This window comes from Macrosteles quadrilineatus, unplaced genomic scaffold (genome assembly GCF_028750875.1).
Source record: "Macrosteles quadrilineatus isolate MER2022 unplaced genomic scaffold, UCM_ALF_1.0 Scaffold_1__1_contigs__length_201487025, whole genome shotgun sequence".
Lineage (NCBI taxonomy): Eukaryota > Metazoa > Arthropoda > Insecta > Hemiptera > Cicadellidae > Macrosteles > Macrosteles quadrilineatus.
The window spans coordinates 162,922,845-162,945,475 of NW_026542594.1; the positions used below are offsets into that span (position 1 = coordinate 162,922,845).

The 22,631-nt window shown below is 34.2% G+C and overlaps 1 protein-coding gene across 5 annotated transcripts in view; it reads left to right on the top strand.

Annotated features, from left to right (window-relative positions):
* The first annotated feature begins 3,961 nt into the window (after positions 1 to 3,961).
* The window catches only part of LOC128988691 (glutamine--fructose-6-phosphate aminotransferase [isomerizing] 2-like), a 32,143-nt gene continuing 13,473 nt past the window's right edge, over positions 3,962 to 22,631 (top strand). For all 5 annotated transcript variants that reach the window (XM_054410239.1, XM_054410248.1, XM_054410257.1 and 2 more), the window contains exons 1-6: positions 3,962 to 4,094; positions 15,641 to 15,748; positions 17,833 to 17,922; positions 18,047 to 18,222; positions 18,751 to 18,888; positions 21,655 to 21,796. In XM_054410239.1, coding sequence (XP_054266214.1) covers positions 4,088 to 4,094; positions 15,641 to 15,748; positions 17,833 to 17,922; positions 18,047 to 18,222; positions 18,751 to 18,888; positions 21,655 to 21,796 — 661 coding nt within the window. In that variant the 5' untranslated portion in view covers positions 3,962 to 4,087. The remainder of the gene's footprint in view (positions 4,095 to 15,640; positions 15,749 to 17,832; positions 17,923 to 18,046; positions 18,223 to 18,750; positions 18,889 to 21,654; positions 21,797 to 22,631) is intronic.

The following is a 22,631-nucleotide window of genomic DNA, read 5'->3' on the forward strand; positions in this document are numbered from 1 at the left end:
ACAAAAAAAAACCCACTTTAAAAGTTTCATTGTAGCAGCCAACCTAGGTACTCGTTAAAATAAATGTTGTTTAAATAGATTTAATTGAAAATCAATTCAGACAAATGGAAATTCGCTTAGTCAGCAGGTTTGCTGCGCAGGGGTATTTTTATTTTGTTCCCTCAGACTACTAGACTGCCCATCAATAATTACAGTAACAGCAAATCATAATCGCTTTTTTGATTTTGTTCCCTCAGACTAGACTGTTCATCAAAGAGAGAAAGGTCAGTTTTGGATTGCCAACAAAGATAATTATCCTGATTAAACAGTGGGGATCAAGAGGGCATCTCTCACCTCCCCTTCAATCTAAAGCTGGATCCGCCACTGTGATTGAAGGAACAGCCCCCTTATTAATTTATGTTGAACTTTTTTTCAGCCATAATAAACAATTTTGTTTCAGAGGGAATTTATTTTGTCTGAATGATTAATCAATGGCAGTGGGGGGGGGGGCTATACAACATCAGCCTTGAGCCTTCAAACAAGGAAGTTTGGGTGGATTCGATATCATACTAGTTAAATGGAAAAGCCCAACATCACATAAGTTACAAGCACTGAAATGGTAGCATCAAAGGTAACAATAATAATTTAATTCTTTAGAACGGCTAAGAATATTGAGCAGATCTCTTTATTTGGCAGAACAAGGCAGTTAGAGCAATCTTGGGAATGCCGCCTCGGAGCAGCTGCAAAAATGTTTTTAAAGAACTTGGCTTTGTCACAGTCCCTTAACTTTTCTTCTTTGAATCAGTTTGCTCTATAAAATCACAGAACATTAAACCAACTTTTACAAATCACACTTACAACACTGGAACAAAGGGCACACATGCAGTCCAACATAAACTCACAACATTTGAACACAAACCAAATTACATGGGAATCAAATTGTACCAGGCCCGAAAAAATTACTTGAAATTCAGAGTTTAACAAACTTCAAATAAGAATTGAAAACAAAAACTAGTATTTAAGTTTGGTTATTCTTTGTATTAACCCTGGCCTCTCTAATTCCTTAAGGCAAAGGCAAAGGACTACGGACGGAGAGATCATGTATCATGTATGCGTATGTAAGATCGAACTATTTGCTACGTGGCTCTCAAGTAAGCCGATCACATAAAAACACAATATCAACTAAGACACTATTATTTTAAAAGCTGTATGTATACCATGTAAACACGTCAACTTTGTTCGCTTTGAAACACCCCAAGTAGCAAAAACCGTTGGCAAATGGTTGGCCCTACGTTTCCTTCGATGGTTGGCCTTGGCCAACGGTATGTTTCGGCACTAAATATTACGGTTGGCCAACCAATCAATTTTCAACGAGGGGCCAACCATCATATTGGGCCTAAACATAAAAACACAAATTAATAAAGATTTAGTATGAAAAGCATAATTCTCAGTTGAGTAACATACACAGGGTACACACAGTTCTTTTATTTTCAAATTTCCAATTTTGAAACAATGGAAAATATGTTTTACATTTGTTATGGCCTTTTATAATTTAGATGCAATTTTAAGATTTTTTTACTCTTTCCATTTTCCGTTTAGGAGCTACATGATGCAGAATATACACAGCAAGTCATTTTTTCTTAGTTTTAATAAGCTGTAACTCCTAAACCAGTAGCTTAAGAGAAAAAATGCCAAGAATAAAAACGTTTTTAAATTGCATTTACTTTCTAAAACAATCATAAATGGGTCTTCCATAAGAAAAATCTAAGTTGGCGGCCATATTGGAAAAATGGAGGCTAAAATTATTTTTTGAACTTGAACATAATTTTTTAAATAAAAAGGCCAAGGCAGTTACAATTTAACATTTGGTTATATCTTACTAATATTATAAATCTGAAAGTTTGTGAGTTTGTGTGTATTTTTGTGTGTATGTTTGTGTGTATGTTTGTGTGTGTGTTTGTTGCTCAATCACGCATAAACTACTGGACGGATTGGGCTTAAATTTGGCATGATGATAGCTCACATTCCCGATTAACATTAAAGCATATTCTTATCTCAAAAACCCTTTCGGGCTCCGCCCCAGTGGCTCAGTAGTTCCCCATGTTAATCTTATGATTTTTCATATTTAAAAGGAATTAATGAATCTTAACAGCTGTTTCAATTAAACAAGTTGGTTCTGTTCTATGATGTTCAATAGCATAAAAGTTACAAGGATTACCAACAGGGTGCAGCACTATTAATTTTTTTTTTTTAATTTATGACAACAGCTTATTTCCAACCAAAAGGTGAGTGAGCGTAGCGAACGAACTTCAAGAGTTAGCGTAGCGAACGAACTTCAAGAGTTAGCGTAGCGAACGAGCTAACCTGAAGGCAAGTGAGCGCAGCGAACGAGCTCCAACCTAAAGGTGAGTGAGCGTAGCGAACGAACTTCAACCAGGACGTGAATGAGCCAAGCGAATTTTGCGAATACTTATGAAGTTAAACGGGGCGAAGCCCGCGGGTACAGCTAGTATCTTATAACTTTCGAATAAAATAGCTGGCACACTTACTTATATCAATCACCATGTATAATATGATTCTGTTAATCTGTTTATGCCTCAAGTAGTTGAATTGTATTTCTGGTAGTTGGAGAGGATACTTGTATTTGAATATATATTATTTAATTACCATTAGATTTAGTACTGTTGTAATTGATTGTTATATGATTAATTAACCTTTCCCCTTAAAACTAATAAAAATTTGCTCAAAAAAGTTAAAGAATATTTTTTTTTTACTTTTGCAATATTATAATTATTATATATGTTAAGCAGGTGTTACCCACTGTATCTAGTATCATTGACTATATAGTATCACAACATCATCTTTACATTTATTATAGATCCAATTTTCTCCAATATTGTCTTATATTCTGCTACCATACAATTTATGTTCTTTTAAATAAATCAATTCGTTAAAATGTGTTTTAGAATGTTTTATGCTTAAACCCAACGATTCTTTCCTTTGTAGGGCTAGGGCCAACGAATGCAAGTTTCCGTTGGACCAACGTTGGCAAATCGTTAAAATTTCCGCCAACCTTTTCCAAACGCTGGGCCAACGATGTGTGCTACTTGGGACGTGGTTCTGTTCTTGTAAAAGCCCACACAATATTCATACACTAATTCGCAAACCAATAACTCATCGCTAATATACGGGCTACCTACTAAAAAGATTGCCGTATTGTAAGCTTTTCCCAAGTAAGCTTAGAACATTTTAAACACAGCAACTTCAACTGTTAATTTAGTTGGATGGACCGAAAGCAAACCTGTTTGTTTTATTATTCAAAATGGAACTATCAATAAACGTCCAAACCAGATGTTAAGGCTATTAGATGCTATTTGTATAAAATTTAACTTAGTGTCGTCATTTGATTATATTTATGATCCATACCGTTACTGTTCTAATATCTGTGGAATAATGCTATCAGCTATTTTCTTGATCTACTGCATTCCAAAGTAAACAGCTGATCTTATGCCTTTGTTTGTGTAAAATACTGCTTAGGATTACATTGAAACTTTGAGACCCCGGAGGATGGCTGCACTTCCTACACTTGTTCGAATGAAAAATATCGATATACAGATTATTCGATATTCGATTATTTCATTAACCTAACCAAACTTGATATATTGAATAAGGTAATCGATATATTAATACGAGTGTAGGACATAAACTAAAGTGCAGCCCTTCGATCGCTCCGCTCAATAATATATTATATGCTACACAATATTTTTTGTAGCGCCATGGGGGGGCAGCCATAATAATCCCATAAAAAAAAACACAACACAAACACAATCTTACAACGGTTTGGTCTGATAAAGCTTTACAGGTGTACTATTATATGGTTTCAACTACTGTATTACTTCCCTCTGACCCTTCTCCTGTCGTTGTCTTTTAGTTTGTAGCTCTTTGGAATCCAGTAGCAGACAACTCTTTCCCCACTCTTGCTTCTTGCTTGAGCGAAAGGCTTCAAACAAAATGTTGGACATTCCGTCTGACAGTTCATTCGAACGTCAAACTTGACGTGGTCGTGGTGTGTTATCAGTGAATAACTTGGACGTGGCTTGTAACTATCATGTGTGGTAGGTACTTTAATATTTCCTTTATTGATTTAATTAGTTGACTTACCTCTAGTTCTAAAATCACACACGACCTAACCTACAATGAATGGAAATTATACACTACTGTAATGTTTAGATAAAGTGTACACAAAGTGATGTCAATAATATTTTACTGATTTTATTAATAGTTACTTTTTAATGATAAAAACACCAAATTAAACTTCAGCCAAATGTTCTTTCATTGTATTTCAAATGGTAGTCTAGCCTACTCTTTTCTGAATAGGACTATGCATTTTTAAATCAGTACAGGTTAGGTCTAACAAATAACATCAATAAATTGGGTCTACCCTGGTTTTGGGTTTCTAAGTAAATATTAATTTGGAATACAAACCATCGAGGTTTCTCGGTCATAATGTAACGGCATTAATAGTTAAATTACACCTATTATAAAAATACTAATCCTAAAATCAATCTTTAAATCTTACCGGTACTTAACTTAGTCATGTACTTTAAGATATTTAAGTTTGTGATTATATGATAGAAAAATTCTCTAAGGGTTAAATAATGAATCCAAATTAAAACCAACAAATTAATTCTTAAAATTAAATGTAGTTAATGCAATTAGGCTAATGTCATAAAAATAACTTATTGAAATTTTGTTTACCCGTTGCTCAATATCTACCAGTTGCCAAGTGTTGCCTACTGGATTTAATTCCAAATAAATAACTATCAATTTAATTACCTATTTATGATCCGACTTATTAAATATTGATTAACTTACTGTGGTAACTTCTGGATGTAACTTACTCACACTTTAAATAATATAGTACTATATTTTATCATAAGCCGTACCGTACCGTACCTACTAAAGTAACTTCAAAGACTCTTTTCAACCTGAGCTCAAGTTTTATGATCGAGGAAAAGCCGAGGTCGGAAAATGAGTGAGGGTTGAAAAGACACATTTTGCCTGTGTGATGAACTATATTTTTCGTCATATTGCATCATCATACCTAAGCCAAAAAATTAATTTTTAGAGAAAATTCCAAAACACTGTAAATTTATGATTCCCACTTTATTCTAATGGAGAATAAGTAAACTGTTGAAGTTTGCTGTTGAATCTGCAGGTTTGTTGTGGTGGGGGTATTTTTAACACCGCACGTAGTTGGATATGTGCTACGAGGGACCCGAAGTGACCACCGCGCGGAGTTAAATAGTCGGTTTTAACAGATTTCTGACCACCGCACGGATTTGGGATAAGCCGATCTGCACAACTACAGATAGCCTAAAATCAAATGAATAAATTTGAATTATTTTCTGATACGTAAAAAGCTTCTTCATGCGCCTTCTCACACGTTTAGGGGTAAATGTACATTTTCAAAATAACATGAGGGCCATAATTTTCTCTATCCTATAGTAGTGGCACAAATCACAAATTTGATCTTCCCATAAAGCTCTTTATCTCAGCAATTTTTCAACTAACTTCAAATCAAATCAAATCATCAAATCATTTTATTTAGCTAAAATTGACAATACATATTGCATTAGCTAAGTCATGGTACAAACGTACATTATTAAAATTATAAAGTTGTCCTTATAAAACTACTAGCAGAGCACCTGTCCTTCGTACGGGGTTGGAATATAATTATAAAATGCTTATTGCAGTTATACTCAAGCTTTGCGTTTGCACCACTTCACCTAAACAGTAGAGAAAAATAAATTATCAATTAGCAAAATATCACAAATTATTCATGAAATGAAAAACAAAAACATAACTGTGTAAACAATCCTACTTTGACAGTTCTCATTGTGAATCACAGTTTTTTGTTGCTGGTTAGTTCAAATTAGCTGTTTTCATAAATGCAAAAAAATATAGTGCTGCACCCTGTTGGTAAATCTTATAACTTTTTAATGCTTTTCCATATCATAGAACCAACTTTTTTAGTTGAAACAGCTGACTAAATTCTTTATTTCCCTTTAAATATGAATACTCATAAGGTTAACATGGGGAATTACAGAGCCACTGGGGCGGAGCCGGAGCCCGAAAGGATTTTTGAGATAAGAATATGCCTATATGTTAATCGGGAATGTAAGCTATCATCATGCCAAATTTCAGCCCAATCCGTCCAGTGGTTTATGCGTGATTGAACTTCAAACAAACAAACACACAAACTTTCACATTTATAATATTAGTAAGATTTACAGTAAGCTATTTAAAAACTATGGCTAGACAAAAATAATTTACAAAGCTCAGCTGTCGCTATCTATACGCCAGGGTTTACAGCAATCCAGTTTCTGTGGTCCAAGAACTCTTGGATGCTGTAACAGGAGATATTAATTAACTGTCTTTTTTTGCATCTTTTAAATTTTGAGTAAAACTTATCTATAAACAAATAATATTGCAGAATTTTGATACTATTTTGAAAAAAAGAAGGTATAAAGTGAAGTTTCCGTAAACTGTATGCTCAATACTGTTGTAGACTGTCGTATTTTTTTCATGATCTAATAATAAAAAATAAAAAAATGAATAATAACAATTTTTATATGAATTTATTTCTGTTTTCCAATAGATTTTTTACTGTTCATGCCAGAGAGGTGGAATTAAAAATGGCCTGCAACCCTTCACACTACATGATTAACTTAGCCTACTTTCAATTTAAAATCCAATATCATACTTCAGAACACATATTAAAAAAAAACAGTAAGAACCTATTTTCAAGGAAATTTACTATTGAAATTTCTCTATTGCTTGTAACATGGAAATACATGCAAAAACATTGTAGTCATGAATCTAGGTTTCTTGTTCCATATTTTAAAATAAAATTACCTAATTAATAACAAGGGTTCAAATATAGTTTTTTGCACAATTCCCATTATGCAACAGCAAGAAAAAACTTATTGTTGATCATAATGTGCGGTCTTTTTAGCTATCCGCATTCAAATTCAAGAACTTTTGTCATCCCCTTAGTTTATTTGTTTATTTTAACTCAGTTGACTGACATCGCGTCTGTGCCGTAATTCTAGCTACAGTCTCAGAGGATAGACCGTTTCCTTCCGATTGTCGGTTGTCTCGCGGCGGCCCCGATGTTCTGATTCGCGATTCGCCTCACGCACGCTGTGGCTGCAGACCGTTGTTGATGTTTTCGATTGCCTTGCGTCGGCACCGTGATTCTAGTTCGTTCGCCTCGCTGCAGACCGTTGTTGCTCCGTCAGTTTGCCGCCTCTACGTCGTGATTCTGCAGATCGATCGTTACTGGTCGTGGTCTTGTAACGGTCGTCTCGAGACCAAGAAGGCCACGGCAAACGTGTGTTACCACATAACTTTCACTTCTTCTTAACATAATCCGCCCCGCCGGCCGCCAGCCTCCACTTCCTTGTGGCCAGCTACGCACTCGACTGCAACATACCGACTTATTGTTGGATTGATTTGGTACACACTCTCATAACGTGTGTTGGGTTATGAAATCTCGCGATTGTATACGTGTCTCTCAATACATACCATGCTTTATCATGTACGACTCTATAGAACACTTAAAACGTCTTGTTCCCATAAAAAATATCCAAAATTATAAAATACCCATGCAGCAGCAAACCTGCATACCAAACGAATGTCCATTTGTCTGATTGGATATTTACCTAAATGTTTCCTAAATGTGTCAGATGCATTCCCTCTATTTAAATATTAGGTTAACAAGTAGGCTAGGCTACTTAAGTTTTCTGATATAAGGAAGGTCATAACCTGTCACGGTCCCGACGCATTGCCCGGTTGCTGTCAATGGTACCCAGGGTGGCCTTGAAACCTAAAATCTTACAATAAAGAGTCCGTTCACAAAATGTAGGTGGTTTAGGGGGAAGGTATCCTGGGTTCCCTCGGCACTTTTTTAGCTTAATGTAGGCTATGTATCAGCTGCAGTTGCTGACGTTGCAGTCGGCTGTTGTTTAATTTCATATGGTTAGGGTGGGGTTGAGTGGAGGGGATGGAATTGCTTAACCAACCCCTGTTGTGGTTTTGGAATATAAAAGTTACTAGTCAGTAGGCTATAAAGACGATTATATCACGTTCCTGTTTACTGTAATATGCTTATGACTCTGAAGTAGCTGTGGTATTCATGAGTTAGTTATGGGAACAGCTGGTGCTGCAATCAGTGTGTATTCATTCATGGTAGGCCTACTGTTTATCAAGCAGAACCGCTAATAATGATATCGAGTCTAGACTACCTAGGGAATATTTGAGACATGATTACAAATTCCAATATTGCCCTTATTTTTCAATAAAGTAGGATGACAAAATGTTGGGTCTTAAAATATCTTATTTTCTTATTGATTTTCTTTGGCACATTATGTTTGTTTTAAAAAACATACTTGTGTAAATATTATATTGTTTTTAAACACGTAAAAAATCTTTTTTTACAAACACTTGAAACCAGTTTATGTAAACAAATCATGTACCTAATATCTATACCCGGAACCTATTTTTTCCGTTTTGATGCTCTCAAAGTAAAAAAAATCCTATTCATTGAAATTCATTTATGTGTCCGTTAGCAGGATGACTTGAGTAGAATAATTTTATATTGATTAAATTTGGTACAAGCATTGGACCTACATTTATTTTAACAAGTTTGCAAACCATCATGATTTGACTATGGAAATTGAGGTTATGGGATGTAATACAGGATGAATGTAATAAAAAATGGGGCATTTTCCCATATTTTACCCTCAAAACATAAAATATCACAATTTCTTTCCAAACCAATTTCTATAGCAAAAATAAAAAAATGTCCATACCGAAGCATTGTGGGCACTTTAAGGTTATGAAAAAAATTCCAAATAACCAAGTAAATTTAAAATTTCCGTGTTATTTTTATGGACAATAAGTAAACTTAGTTTGCTTGTTTATGGATACCTACATTTTCATTAAATTTGAAAAAAAATTTATTTATTTTGTACTAAGCTGATTTTACTAAAAAACACTCTTCATAACTTCCCTGTAGCAGAAATCTGAGTACATCAAAAACCTTACCTACTTTGTTTGAATAGAGAATAAATCTGACATTTTTTAGGAAGTATTTTAGTGAAAATCCAATCAGGTAGTTGGAAATTTGCTTAGTCTGCATGTGTCCTGAGGCGGAGGTATTTTAAAGAGTTTACGTTGGCCTGTAAAAGTGGCTGCATTATTGTCGACCTACAAGTGACTAAGCAACAAGCGATATAATGTAAAAATATATGTTAAGTTATGGACTGATAATTGCACAACAGTTACTGAAATATGTTCTTATCCGCCACATATTGCTCGGTAGCTGTTTATTAATGCATTGAGTGCAGGAAGCCCAGCCCAGGTCCCGTAGAGGCCTTCTAGTGTTCAGATTGAACCACAAGGGTGTGGCAGGAAGTCTACCTACCTCCATATTATGTGAACACATCCTTCTTCCTTGACAAAAAAGTTACCTTGAGGCATTCAATTTATTATTATTTAATTAGGTAAATTTTGTTTTACCCAAATTAAAAAGCTCTTGAATATAGTTATTATGTACCCTACAAATGAACAGTTGTTTTAGGAATGTACAAGCGTACAAGTCAATTTATAAAGTTTAATCTCCTGTGACATAAGGGTTTATTAGCGAATTTCTCATATAGGGAATAAGCTATACGGTAACCGTAGGACTCATGGTAGGATCTAGCAATTGGACGGATTTTTTATTTTGCTTAAACCTACATTTACCTGAACAAGTTCGACCCCAGAATGATCGGACTATGGGAACTGGGTTTTGTGGGGGTAAAAAATGAGTTTTCCGCATTTTGGCCCTAAAACACAAAACTTTGCATTCTATTTCTGAACCATTTTGTAGAGCTTATAAAAACAAATAATTTAGTATGTTAATAGACACTAAGTTTTTATGGAAAAAGTGTAAATTTAAAATTCCAAATTTGAACAATTTGTTTAATTTGTACTAAGCTGATTTTACTAAATAAACAACTTTCATATAAACCTTCCCTGTAGCAGCAAACCTTTATAGAATACTCTGAAATAAATCTGACATTTCTAAGGAAATATTTTAGTATAAATCAAATCAGGCAAACGGAAATTTGTTTAGAAGACTGAGGTTGAACCTACAAATTTAACAGCAAATCAATATAACAAGTTTAAATGCTAATTTTTAAATTTGATTAATAAATGTCTAGACAAGATTAGTTAAAATTTAGTGTGCTTCATAGTGAAAATCATAGGACGGGAAAACGATTGCCTTCACTCAAAAAGCGTTTGCATTGATTCAGTCTTATTTTATGTGATTTGTAGCTTTGGGCTTGTTTGATTTTGTATGCAACCCCAACCTCTGCAAAACATGGCTGGGCCGGTAAAGTGATTTATCAAAAGCCCAATTAATACAAATGGAATATCTGCAAACAAATAATTATGCACATAAAGAAAAGCTGAAAAAGTTAATTACGCTAGAGAAAGAAATTATGTTGAATTTAGTTTTTGGTCGACTTTATGTACTGCATTATTATTAGGAAACCACATGAAAATAATAGTATATCTTTTGATATTTGCAAGACCCAATTTATATATCATGTCTGACAGAGCATACCTGCTCTATCTCCAAGTACCTAAGTGTAACAAAATTCTAAATTTGTTTATGTTTAGCCTTGTTCTTGTTTATGTAGAGCCAGAATTTTGTATAGTTTATTATTTGTTCTTAAAATAAGTAATAATTGGCCCAAAGTTGTTTAAAACAAATTTTTTAATAAAAACTTCACATGACACTAAGTCTGTGACATAAGAGGCTGAAGTATAAAACTCAGAAAAGAATTTGATGTGTTGGTTTAAATCAATTGACTTTTGAGTTGAGATTAGAACAGTCTGCCAAGTCAGCAAACTAGTTGGCAATCAGTTTTATTGTACCAGAAAAATATCTTCCAATAGAGTTGACAAGCAATGTTTAAGTTAAGTTATATAATTGACTCTTGGATTAATAGTCAAAGTTTATACACAGTGGTTAACTACATTAAATGGGTTTTAAGTTCACTATGCTGTTATTTTATATTGTGCATCTAGTCATCTCTAGCAATATTCTAAACCTTAATTGGTACTTTCCTGTTAAAGGGAACATTCATTATTATCGATGACTTTTATCGATATATTGATATTTTGTATTCCATTGCGATCCATATTCCTTCTGTTTTAATATCTTAAAACGCATTTAAATTACAAATTGACAACTGATCTTATTTAGGCAAAGAATAATATATATGGATTTAGAAATTAAACTGTTCTAAACTTACTAAACCAAACTTGCTGTACCATTTCAAAATTCCGTTTGATAACAGAAAAGGCATGGGGGGAAAATAAAACAAAATTTTAAAATGGTAACTTACAGCAAGTTTGGTTGGATATGTTAGGTTAGTTAAGAATAGTTTCATTTCAATATAATATTTTTTGCAATTGGTTGTTGATACTGAACAATATGTATTTATCATAGTTGTCAGCTGATATGTTTCAATTTGTTGATATCAATATATCGGATCAAAAAATAAAATATCGATATAAAAAAAATCATCGATAATAATGAATGTTCCCTTTAACAAAAAAGTACCCCTTGATTTTTTTCATCTCGCCCTCTATAATGCCTCCTTCCAAGGAAAAAGCCAAGGATCTAATATTAATTTTTCCTAATAAGTGAGTGCTAAACTAATGAGTTTTGTTGAAAAATGGTGAAACAAACTTTAAAGAGCAAAATCAACGTACGACACTCTTTGTGAGGCTGGAGGGCCTGGTCACTGGACAGTTCATGCCAACTCTACAGTTACTCAGGGACAAATGTTTTCCCAAGGTTAACAAGTCAGTAACTCAATACATAACGGTGTTCAAGGACTGCAAGAATGCTTTCTTCCATGTTTCTTATACCGAACAATATCGGTATCCTTAGATTACTTCTGAAACATGTTAACGACATTTTGTCCAGTCTGGTCTTTTGATAGCCCCTAATGTTATGTGGGTAAATTTATGACCATTTTGTTTCCCAAAAGTTTTTTCTTCAATTTTTCACTTTTTTATATTTTAATACTAGTCTCATAAGTGATCTATTTCAGAGCAAGAAAGTTTACGAGTGAAGCGGGGTCGAGTGTGAAACAAATATTGAGCCCTGAAATCAGACTTTTTAAACGAGTAGTGATTGTTCTTTTCATCAGGATGCATCTAAACCTTTTTAGTCAGCTGTTTGTAGGCTTGTAATAAATTAATGTCATCCAGCTGATAAATCACATTTAAAATTTTTTATTTTTTTTTTTTAAAAGAGGTTGGCGGCCTCTTTTAACCTTGCATTTGCCCGTCCACATAGACTAAGCGCCCGTGCGTGGATCGTTTACAGCAAAGCAAGGAGTGAGCCGGTACAGTACAAAGGTGAACTGTACTGATAAAATGTTATCGGCAGTGACCAGGATCCGAACCCACGACATCGCTGCCATGGGCCCGAAGTCCGCGACGCTACCGACTGAGCCACCGACTCACTAACTTATTATTTTACCGACTTTTTATTTTTTGCCATTCTGCAGAAAAAACCGCCATTTTTAATCCATGCGTTGCGGGTACAAAGTAGCTCTTTTACTCCCTAGAGAGTAAAAATCTGCTCTTGCGTAAACAGTTGTAAGCTTCGATTGTAAGAAATTGCATGAATCGAAAGTATTATTATGGATTGATTTAATTGGAAGTAGCTTATTGTCAATATTTCTACATATCGATAGTATAATAGACAGCAAGTCTATCACAATAGGCAAAATTATTGAATCGCTTACTGAATAGCTGCTTATTTGCATTAGCAAACTTTAAATGCAGCTGCAAGGCTTTTTGAGAAGTTACATGAACAGTAATTTTGTTTTCTAACTCAGTTTGTTAAATAATAATGCAATATGATAAAAAATATAATTCATCGTACGACAAAATTCAACCCTCTCTCATTTTCCGACCAAGGCAAAGGCGAGGAAACTTCAGCTCGGGTCAAAAAGAATCCCTTTACGCCCTAGTGATGAATAAGTTACTATTTGTATGATCGAAAATAAGTGCCATTTGACACAGTTGATGAATTCATATCATTGACTAAGAAAATGGGAAGAGCTACCGAACAAGCGACCATATCATTCACCCCATATCCTACAACTTGTGTCGGAATACTATTTATTCAAAAAACGTTCGCCCTTCTTGCCCACCCAGTATAATATTCTGTATTTTTTTTTAGTTTTACATAACATACAATTTGAGATACTAGAGAAGTTCTATATCTATACTTATTTAATACGCAAGCAGGTTTTTTGTGACAATTACTCCTCCGAAACTACTGAACCGATTGTCATGTTTTTGGTCTCATTGGAAAGAGCGTAACGTAAAGTTGTGCGGGAAACTTTCTTTATAGGGAAATAATTAGAGAGTGAGGCCCTGGGGCCCTTAAAGTTTTGTATTTCTCCATAAGATTAACGTGGAAAATAAACATCGTTATGAAACTCCAGCGCTGTTGTCAGAAATGCTGTTCTGCTATTTAATTTAATTTTTTTACAAGGAGAATTGTTTCTTGGTGCCATGTGTTCAATGAATTATTATTTTGCATATATTTTTAATGCAATACACTATATAAAGTGATTGTAATACATTAAGAGATCTTCATTTAAATAATCAAATAAGCACGATTGAGCCTTTGCGCATGTTTCCTGGTAAGTGTGTTGTAACTGTTTCTTATAGTATATGATAGTATCTTATAGCAAAACCAAAGTATTCTTTTCTGCATTCTCACCCCGTAGCGAAGCACGGGCAGAGCAACTAGTTAATATAATTTCATAAAAACAATCCATAATAGAATTATGATTTAGAATAGCCAACAGGGTTTAACTTTATGTAGGCTGAATGTATGTGTTCATTTTTGGTTCTAAAAGTCATGTACGTGCGCCATGCAATGTGGTGGTCCCATAAACCATTTGTTTCACAACAAATGATTAAGGCATATTACTTCACACCGGTATTGGATAATGTTTGTGACGGTGTCCGATCATTTATTTTTATCTGCTTTCACTGCAAGTTGTTTACTAACGAGTGCCCCAACCAGTTACTCCAGGCACCTGGTAACCGGTTAACCTTGTTTCTTGCTCTTTTTGTGCCAAATTGACTTTTTGTTGGTCCTAGTCAAACATCAAACAGACCTATGAAATCAAACTCCATTTTTATAAACATGTGTAATCAAGATAAACTGTCGGAGATTAAAGCTAATTGTAATTTAACATTATCTGCAAGTTGACCTCAGTTTACTCAATTTTAAAATTTTATCTTTAGGTTTAGGAACAGGATGTATATCCATATATTGTAAAAAAATCACTGTACAAAATTCAAATGAATCAATGATTTGTAGACACGGGTTTCTTTCAAAGCTATTTATGCTTTGATAAAAAAGTAGAAGTTGAGAATTATATTGCAAATACAGCATATATTGATGTAAAAAGTATTGTTAGCGAATTTCCCTATATGGAAGTAGCTATTACCGTAGGTGGCAGGGTCAGACCTAGACCCGGAACCGATATAAATTTTTCATTTTGATGTCCCTAGAGGCCAAAAACACTATTCGTTCAAATTGTTATGTACAGTATGTATATATATAGATTGATATGTCTGTGAAGGCGATAACTTGAGTATATTTGTCCGATTTTGATGAAATTTGAAGATCTAGGGCGGGATAAACTTGAATGAGTTTGCAAACCAGCATGATCGGACCATGGCAACGAGGTTTTATGTTTAATGGAGTAAAGATTTGTTTCTCATTTTTGACCATCATAACATAAAATTTCCCAATTTCTCTTTAAACCATTTCAAAGAGCTTAAAAAACTAATAATTTAGTATATTGAATTGTTTTTACTGTTATTGGTTATGGATAAAATTCAAAAAATTGTATTTAAAATTCCTGTTTTATTCTTATAGAGGATAAGTAAACTGTTGTAGTTTACATGTTTATGGATATTATATTTTTACCAAACTTGGTAAATTTATTCATTTTATACTACGCTATTATTATTTTACTAAAAACACACTTTAATACACCCCCTGTAGCAGAAACCTATTTACTTGATAAACTTTATGTTATTTAAATAGATTTTACTGAAAATACAATCAGGCAAATGGAAATTTGCATAGTCTGCAGGTTTGCTGCGACGGGTATTTTTTACTTGTTGCTTTCCTGTATGCTAATTAGGCTGTGTTGCTAGCCTAGTGGTCAGCATCTTAGATGAGTTTCATTCCAGGCGTATCCTCAAATACTCGTACAAAGGAATTTCGCCCACTTTTAAAATCATGACTCTTACTTATATAATTTGCTACTGATAAAATAAAAAAAAAAAACTAGTTAGTAAATTTTAAAAGGTGATCATGAAAGAGGAAAACGTGCACTAAACAGAATAGCATTAGAATTTTTTAGATTATCCTAAGTATCACTATTTGCTTGATTTGACGGGATATATAGTGGTTTCACTTAATTTTTTTCACCAAACAAAATAGCCTTATTGCGTTTACCTAAGTATTACACTTGAATTATTGTTACAGGAATATTTGCCTATCTGAACTACCTGACACCCAAGAGCAGGAAGGAGATCCTGGACTTTCTTGTGAATGGGCTGAAGAGGCTTGAGTACAGAGGTTATGATTCTGCCGGTGAGTAATATGTATTATTTAAAAATGAATTATGTATGATTCTAGACATTGGAGGAACTCCGCTATGGTAATAGTTCTTGATTGTTATATGAAGATGTATTAATAGCTTAAATATGGGTTGGTGTTTAACTTGGAGTTGTGGATTTTACATGTAAAACAATGATCTAGGTTTTAAGGATTCTTGTTAGAATCAAGAGGCTTATCTGAATGGGGGAAGGCCATTCGGATACTCTTAAGCTAAAGGATTGATCCAAAATATTAAATCGAGAAATAAATTGTACACAGAGTAAATACTTTTCTCATTTAACGCTATGTGACTGAGAAAATGTAATCATATGGCTCGAATTTCTCTCAATACTTTGTGTACATGTTTCTCAAAGTATGCCGGACAAAAGCACAAACATATTGATGATATTGTTACAAGTAGTGTTGTGATCTGGTTTTCATCAGTCATAGTTGGAGCTTTCTACTTTCATTTGTCCTGCGGGCCGTGAGTTGAGTGGCGCCGTCTGGACAGAATGTCACTTGTCGACCTTGGTAGGGCCTTGATATGCCATTCCCCTCAGACTAGCTAGACTATACACTACTTACAGCACTTCTAGATTTCAATTATATATTATTTTTACTAATTTTAGTTCGTAGCCTTACACTTTTTGGGTCCTTGTGTCCATAATCCACAGCCTGGGGCTGAAGTGCAAATATCCCGTGAATTTGCTTAGTTTCTTTCTATGACCGCTGTAATTGTGTGCTATAAAGAAAAGAAACATAAACTAATTTACCTGTTACGTTTAAAGTCATTGCTCGTCTTGATTGCCTTTTTGTCATTCAACATTACCACTGCACATTTTAACATTATTCCTCCGGCAACACTGGCTATTCAAATTTGTCTAACCTTATAACTTAAAAATATTTTCATGTCTCCCTACATAAAGTAGATATTTTCGATAACAGCTGATACAAAAGAAAGTAATTATTGTTTCTCAAGCTCTAATTTAGAGCAAAGGAAAACAATCAGCTGATTTTCCCATGCTCTACATTAGCTTTCCCTTGCTCTCAATCAGTTCTCCTTTTACCGACTACGCGCTTGTGTTTGTTTGCAATTTATTTCTATAATTGCAACCAGCTGATTTTACTATTTAACATTACAAATGTAAACAGAAATTGGCATTAGACAAGTGGCAGTGTTTCTAGCTTATAGTGCCTGTTTACTGTACAAACCTTGACCTTGGAGTTATTATTTTTACTTTGCTATATAGGTTTGCTATTGTAACATATATTTTATTTTATACTTATATTAAGATTGTCAATAATTCTTTACAGTAAAGAGGTAAAGAGGGGAAGTGGTTTTGAAGTGACATTTGTTATATGGTATTTTAATAACGATCTTAAAATCTTTAAATTAACCGTCTCGTAAATGCACAGTAGAAATAACTATAATAGCTTAGTGGCTGGAATTAAGATTGAAAATAAGATTAGGATAGGACTGATTTTATGACATAGCTGTTATCACCATAAAATACCATAGCAGTAAGCTTATTCTTGTAACTGATAAACTGGAACAAGTAAAAAACCAAATCCGCTTTAATCTTTGTCAAACAATGACAGAACTCTTTTACTATCCGCACAAAATTCATCAGAATTTAGTTTATGAAACTATACAGTGAAAAAAGTGGTTACTGTAAAATTTGTTCCAACAACACCTATGACGTTATAAATAGGTGATCTAAGAACAGGATCAGTTTCCTACAATAAAATTAAATCACAGTCACAAAAAAATACGCCAACTTTAATGCTGGAATATATAAGCTCTGAATATAAGCTCTGAAGTTTGTGTTTGAAATTAATTAATAGTGGTTTATTTACTTTGTATTTTCGTCCCAGCTCAAAAAAGTTGGTTTCGACGCCGATTGCATCATGGTCACGTAGGACATGTCGAGTAGGACATGTGATTTTGACGACGTCCAAGTGACCAACTCTGGCAACAATGCTTTGATTCTCGACATGTCCTACGTGACCATGATGCAATCGGCTTCGAAACCATGGTTGTCTAGTGTTTGGAATTGAAACTCTAATTTTGTCAACAGGAGTTGCTCTTGATTCTCCCGATGGCAAGGATGTGTCCATTGTCAAGAAAAGTGGAAAAGTCAAAGCCCTTGAGGATGAGATCACTGCTCGTAAGTAACTCTCAAACAATTGTGGTTAGTTTTTTCCTGAATATAAGCAGTTGAATGCAGATCTATAATCACACAAATACTTGAGAGATTGTGTAGTATTGTTACAGCTGTTGTTGTGTTCTAGGAAAGGACAAGCTGGACTTTGATGCAACCACCACCTGCCACGTGGGCATTGCTCACACCCGTTGGGCGACTCACGGAGTTCCCAGCGAGGTTAACTCCCACCCCCAGCGGTCAGATGTCAACCACTCCTTCGTGGTGGTCCACAACGGCATCGTCACTAACTACAAGGACGTCAAGGTATATCCCTGGAAAATTTACAACTACACTACTGATGTGTACAACTAAGTAGCCGTCTATATTTTGTTATAGCCTACACTTGACAAATATCATATTTACAGTATAGTTTTGCTAGAAAGTAGTAGACTTCCTCTTATCCGGACACCTTTTAACCGGACATTGGTTTAACCGGACCACACTCGGTAGAAGTGACATCTCTTTATCCGGGTAATTTTTATCAGCACATCGGTTTAACCAGACTTGATCGGCAGGAAGTGGGCGGTACTGAAATGACTGTTCTCGTGGGAAAGATTTGAGACCAGTGATTACGTGTCTAAATAAAATGCTATCCTAATATTAAGTGAAATACTGTATAGAGTATGCATTTAAATGGTCCGTTTTAATGAGATTTTGGGGATGTCGGTTTAACCGGAAAAACCGTTATCCTGACTGACCTCGGTCCCGAGGAGTCCGGATAAGAGGGAGTCCACTGTACCTCAATGTTAAATTTTGCCTGGTAGCTACTTTACACGGTTCTCCCCATTGCAGTTATTCCTGATGAAGAAGGGTTACCAGTTTGAGTCCGAGACAGACACGGAGGTGATTGCCAAACTGATTCACCACATCTACTCTCAACACCCGGATCACTCCTTTAGGGAACTGGTGGAACAGGTTGTCCAACAACTGGTGAGTTCACATCATGTCTCTAGTAATTGACTATTTACAATTAATTTATTATATAATAAATAAGAGTAATCTTTACAAGAAGTTTCTGAATTTTATGTACAGGAAGCAGTAACAAAACATCTATTAGCCCATAATTTAAAAATAAAATTAGTATTATGAACTTTTTTCAACACTATCAGCAACTTAAATAAAATCAATGACGTAGTCCTATATCATATAGCACACTCATTATTCATTATTCATTAGGTCTACAGTTAGGTGCACAGTTTAAATCATGCTGACAATTAATTATGTTGACTTTTGGTTGTTCATTTAAGATTTTTGGTTGAAAATTTTACGCCAAGTACAACATACAAAATAACAGTTCTGTGTTACTCTTGTATGCAATTAATTTAAAGTAGAGGTCATAAAGTGGTCGAAAACTCGAACAAAAGTATGTAATCTGCAGACTTCCTTATTTTCACCCCACGCTGTAAATACAACATGTGATTGGAATTTCTTCCATTTTTTTATTATCGGTATATATTTTGTTGTTATTTCTTCACCAGCATGGCAACCCATAAGGCCCATGTTAATTTATTAAAATTTGTAATTCATTTTGTTTGCTTATTTTTGAGCCTATTTTAATTTATAAAGGGATTCTGCACATCTACAGGAAAATATCTTTCTAACAGTATGTGTAGATTTTCACTGCGATGGACACGAGGGGAGAAAAAAGGTTTTAAAGAAACATGCTTGCCTATATAGATATAAATATGTATTTACTTGTACAGGGTTTAATTTCTTCAAAAACCTTTTAAATCAACCTACTGTACAGGTTTATAACATACGGTAATTTCAATTATCCGTCTATTTACTTAACCGTCACTATTCCGGTCCCGAGGGTGACGGTTAATAGAGGTTCTACTGTACAGAAGACCACATAAATAAAGTATACATAAAAACTGTAATAGCTGATTACAACTCGTATTGGAGAGTAGGAATTAAGCAATATTACATCAACTTTTGACCACTCTAGTTCCCCTTCCTAGTATTACAATTACAAAGATGAGTAATCTATCGTTGATAAGAGAGCTGATAGCTCAAGTGGTTTAATTGAAGTTAATGTAGAAAATACTTGTGTTGGATTAAAGTGTAATTTTATTGTGTGATAAGTGACATTTTCCTGATAGAAGAAGAAGGCTCCTGGAAATGATGTATTCATAACAGGAAAACAATATCTTAACTTAAGATATAATTAGGGCTTATAAAAAACAAATATATTTTCTTAAGAAAAACTTAGAGTTATTTAAAAAAATATTTTCTGAGCTATAATAATATGTTTAGTTGGTTGTGTTTCAATTGAAACTACATTATAAATTATAACTACGTTGTAAATTGTATTTTATCGTACCATCACAGTATTTGGTTTTAAAGCATATTTACACACTTATACAGCCTAAGTCGTTTTTATGTTAAAATTTCAATTTATTCTAGTCATAATATCATCTCTAAAGATTTTGTATGATTAAACGTGATGTCCATGTGGCTACTCTTACAAAATGTACACTAAATAACCTAACAATTAATTAATCCACCAACAGTTACTATTTGTTGTTGCTGTTAGTAGGCTAAACTCTCTAAACCATCAATAATCAAAATTAATTGTGGTTACGTACAAATCATTCAAGGATTAACAAATGTCTGGATTTAATCAATAGTAGTTTTAATTTAAAGAAATGTTGCAGTATTTTGTGACCAGTTGGGCAACTTTAGAATGAAATAAAATTTATTTTTACCTACTCTCTTAACATATCTATTTTTGAACAAATAAAAAAAAGACAGAACTGTGTGCAGTCCTTAAACATGTACGGGATTAGAATCCACGTATGCAAAAAGATCTCAATGCTACACTCGTCAGTGCAATGCCTTAGCCAACTGAGCTACCATGCCACCTCCGGCCAAACTGGTTGATTGCTAGTATAAACCCACAATGACACTAGATCTCATAAACCCAACAGCAGCAAAAAGTATATTAATAAATTATATTATTAGGTCACCTCATGTTGCCAACTTATTTGTTTTCCTACAGTCACCCGACAAAGTTGGCTTCCTTGTACTGTTTATAGTACAGAAAGCTGCAAATTTCTGCATATTTATACCTTGTCGTACGGTTTATACTTTGGCGCACATCAGGATTCCAACGAAACAACACAAAACAGCGTGGTTCTATTATGTACGTAATCCGTGTACGCTTGGAAATAGGTTTGCAACACTAGAAGATAATAATACTATGAGCAGCTGATTGACTATTATAAATACGATTTAACCTGTCATTTCGAGTTTATAGTTTCGGTATTTCTGGACTTTTCTTTTAAACGTTTTTAAAACATTCCTACAATCTTAATAAACAAGAAAATACCTTTAAAGCATTTTTTAGGCGCGGAAACCACTTCAAATTAGAAAAACATACGGAACTATTTTCTCAAGTCGCGTAGCACATTGCTTGCCGAGGAAAAAATAGCGGAGTGATACGGACTGGTGACTACTCTCTCTAGGGCACCTATTTGTGTTGCCAGCTGAACCTAAAAACTGTTGAAAGACTAATTATTTATATGCTTTATAGTGACTGTAGGAAAAATTTAATGTGTAACACGAGTGCAAAAGGCCTTTGCTGCACTCGAGATCATTCCGTAAACATTGCTCTCGTGTGCAGCAAAGTGCCACTTTGCTCACTAGTTACACAAATAACTATTCTAACCTCAACTCACCTATGATGGTGTGCAGGAAGGGGCTTTCGCATTGTGCTTCAAGAGCAAACACTTCCCTGGCGAGTGTGTGGCCACTAGGCGAGGCAGCCCTCTGCTGGTGGGCATCAAAACTAAGACTCGCCTGGCCACCGACCACGTCCCCATCCTCTACAGTAAAGGTATTGCGGTGTCGGTCACTCTGAGGCAACTACTGGTGTTTTGAAATACTCTTTCTAAATAGTGTGGTCTTTTTAACACTTTTGTGTGCCTTTTTGTGAATTTGTATTGATGTATTCAGCAATGGGATGGTTTTGAAGCTAAGGTTCTACAACTCAGATTTTGTCTAGTACATATCTTTAATCTGTAGCCATAAATCAATGTGATTTTAAATCAGTTTGATTTTAATTTTTTTCTATATATGCTACTCTAAAAAATTGAAACAATCCTTGAGTTGCTGGAAAATTAAATTATGGTAATCAATGTTTATATTCTGTAAAATAAAAAACGTTAAATTAATCATCTATGAATGATAAACTTCAACCTTTTAAATCAATTTTTTTATACTCAAAAGGCTTAAGTGGGCACAACTTAAATGTTAAGATTTTTTTCTTGATTCTTTCCTTTCTTCTTTTTCTGTTTGCATGTAATTGTATCCTAAAAGTAGCATGAAACACCTAGTGTTTATGATTTTGATAGTAAGAACCTTTGTTTTATTTTGATAACTTGCATTCTATATTCAATTATTAAGGTTAGGAAATTAGTAAAGACCAACCATAAAAATTTAAAAAAGAGACTTTAGGGTATTTGCTGTCTCAAATGGCTATCCTCTACTCAAGCTATTAATTGTTTCCCATGGGTACATGTACTTCTACTTGATAAAGAAAGCCTTAATAAAATATGTTAGGGTTTTTCATTATCGTTATATTTTGAATTTTCCTACAAACAATCTTTACTACTTTGAGGTAACAGAAACTGTTTTATTTGGTAGCCAAACAAACAGCAATCAAGATACAA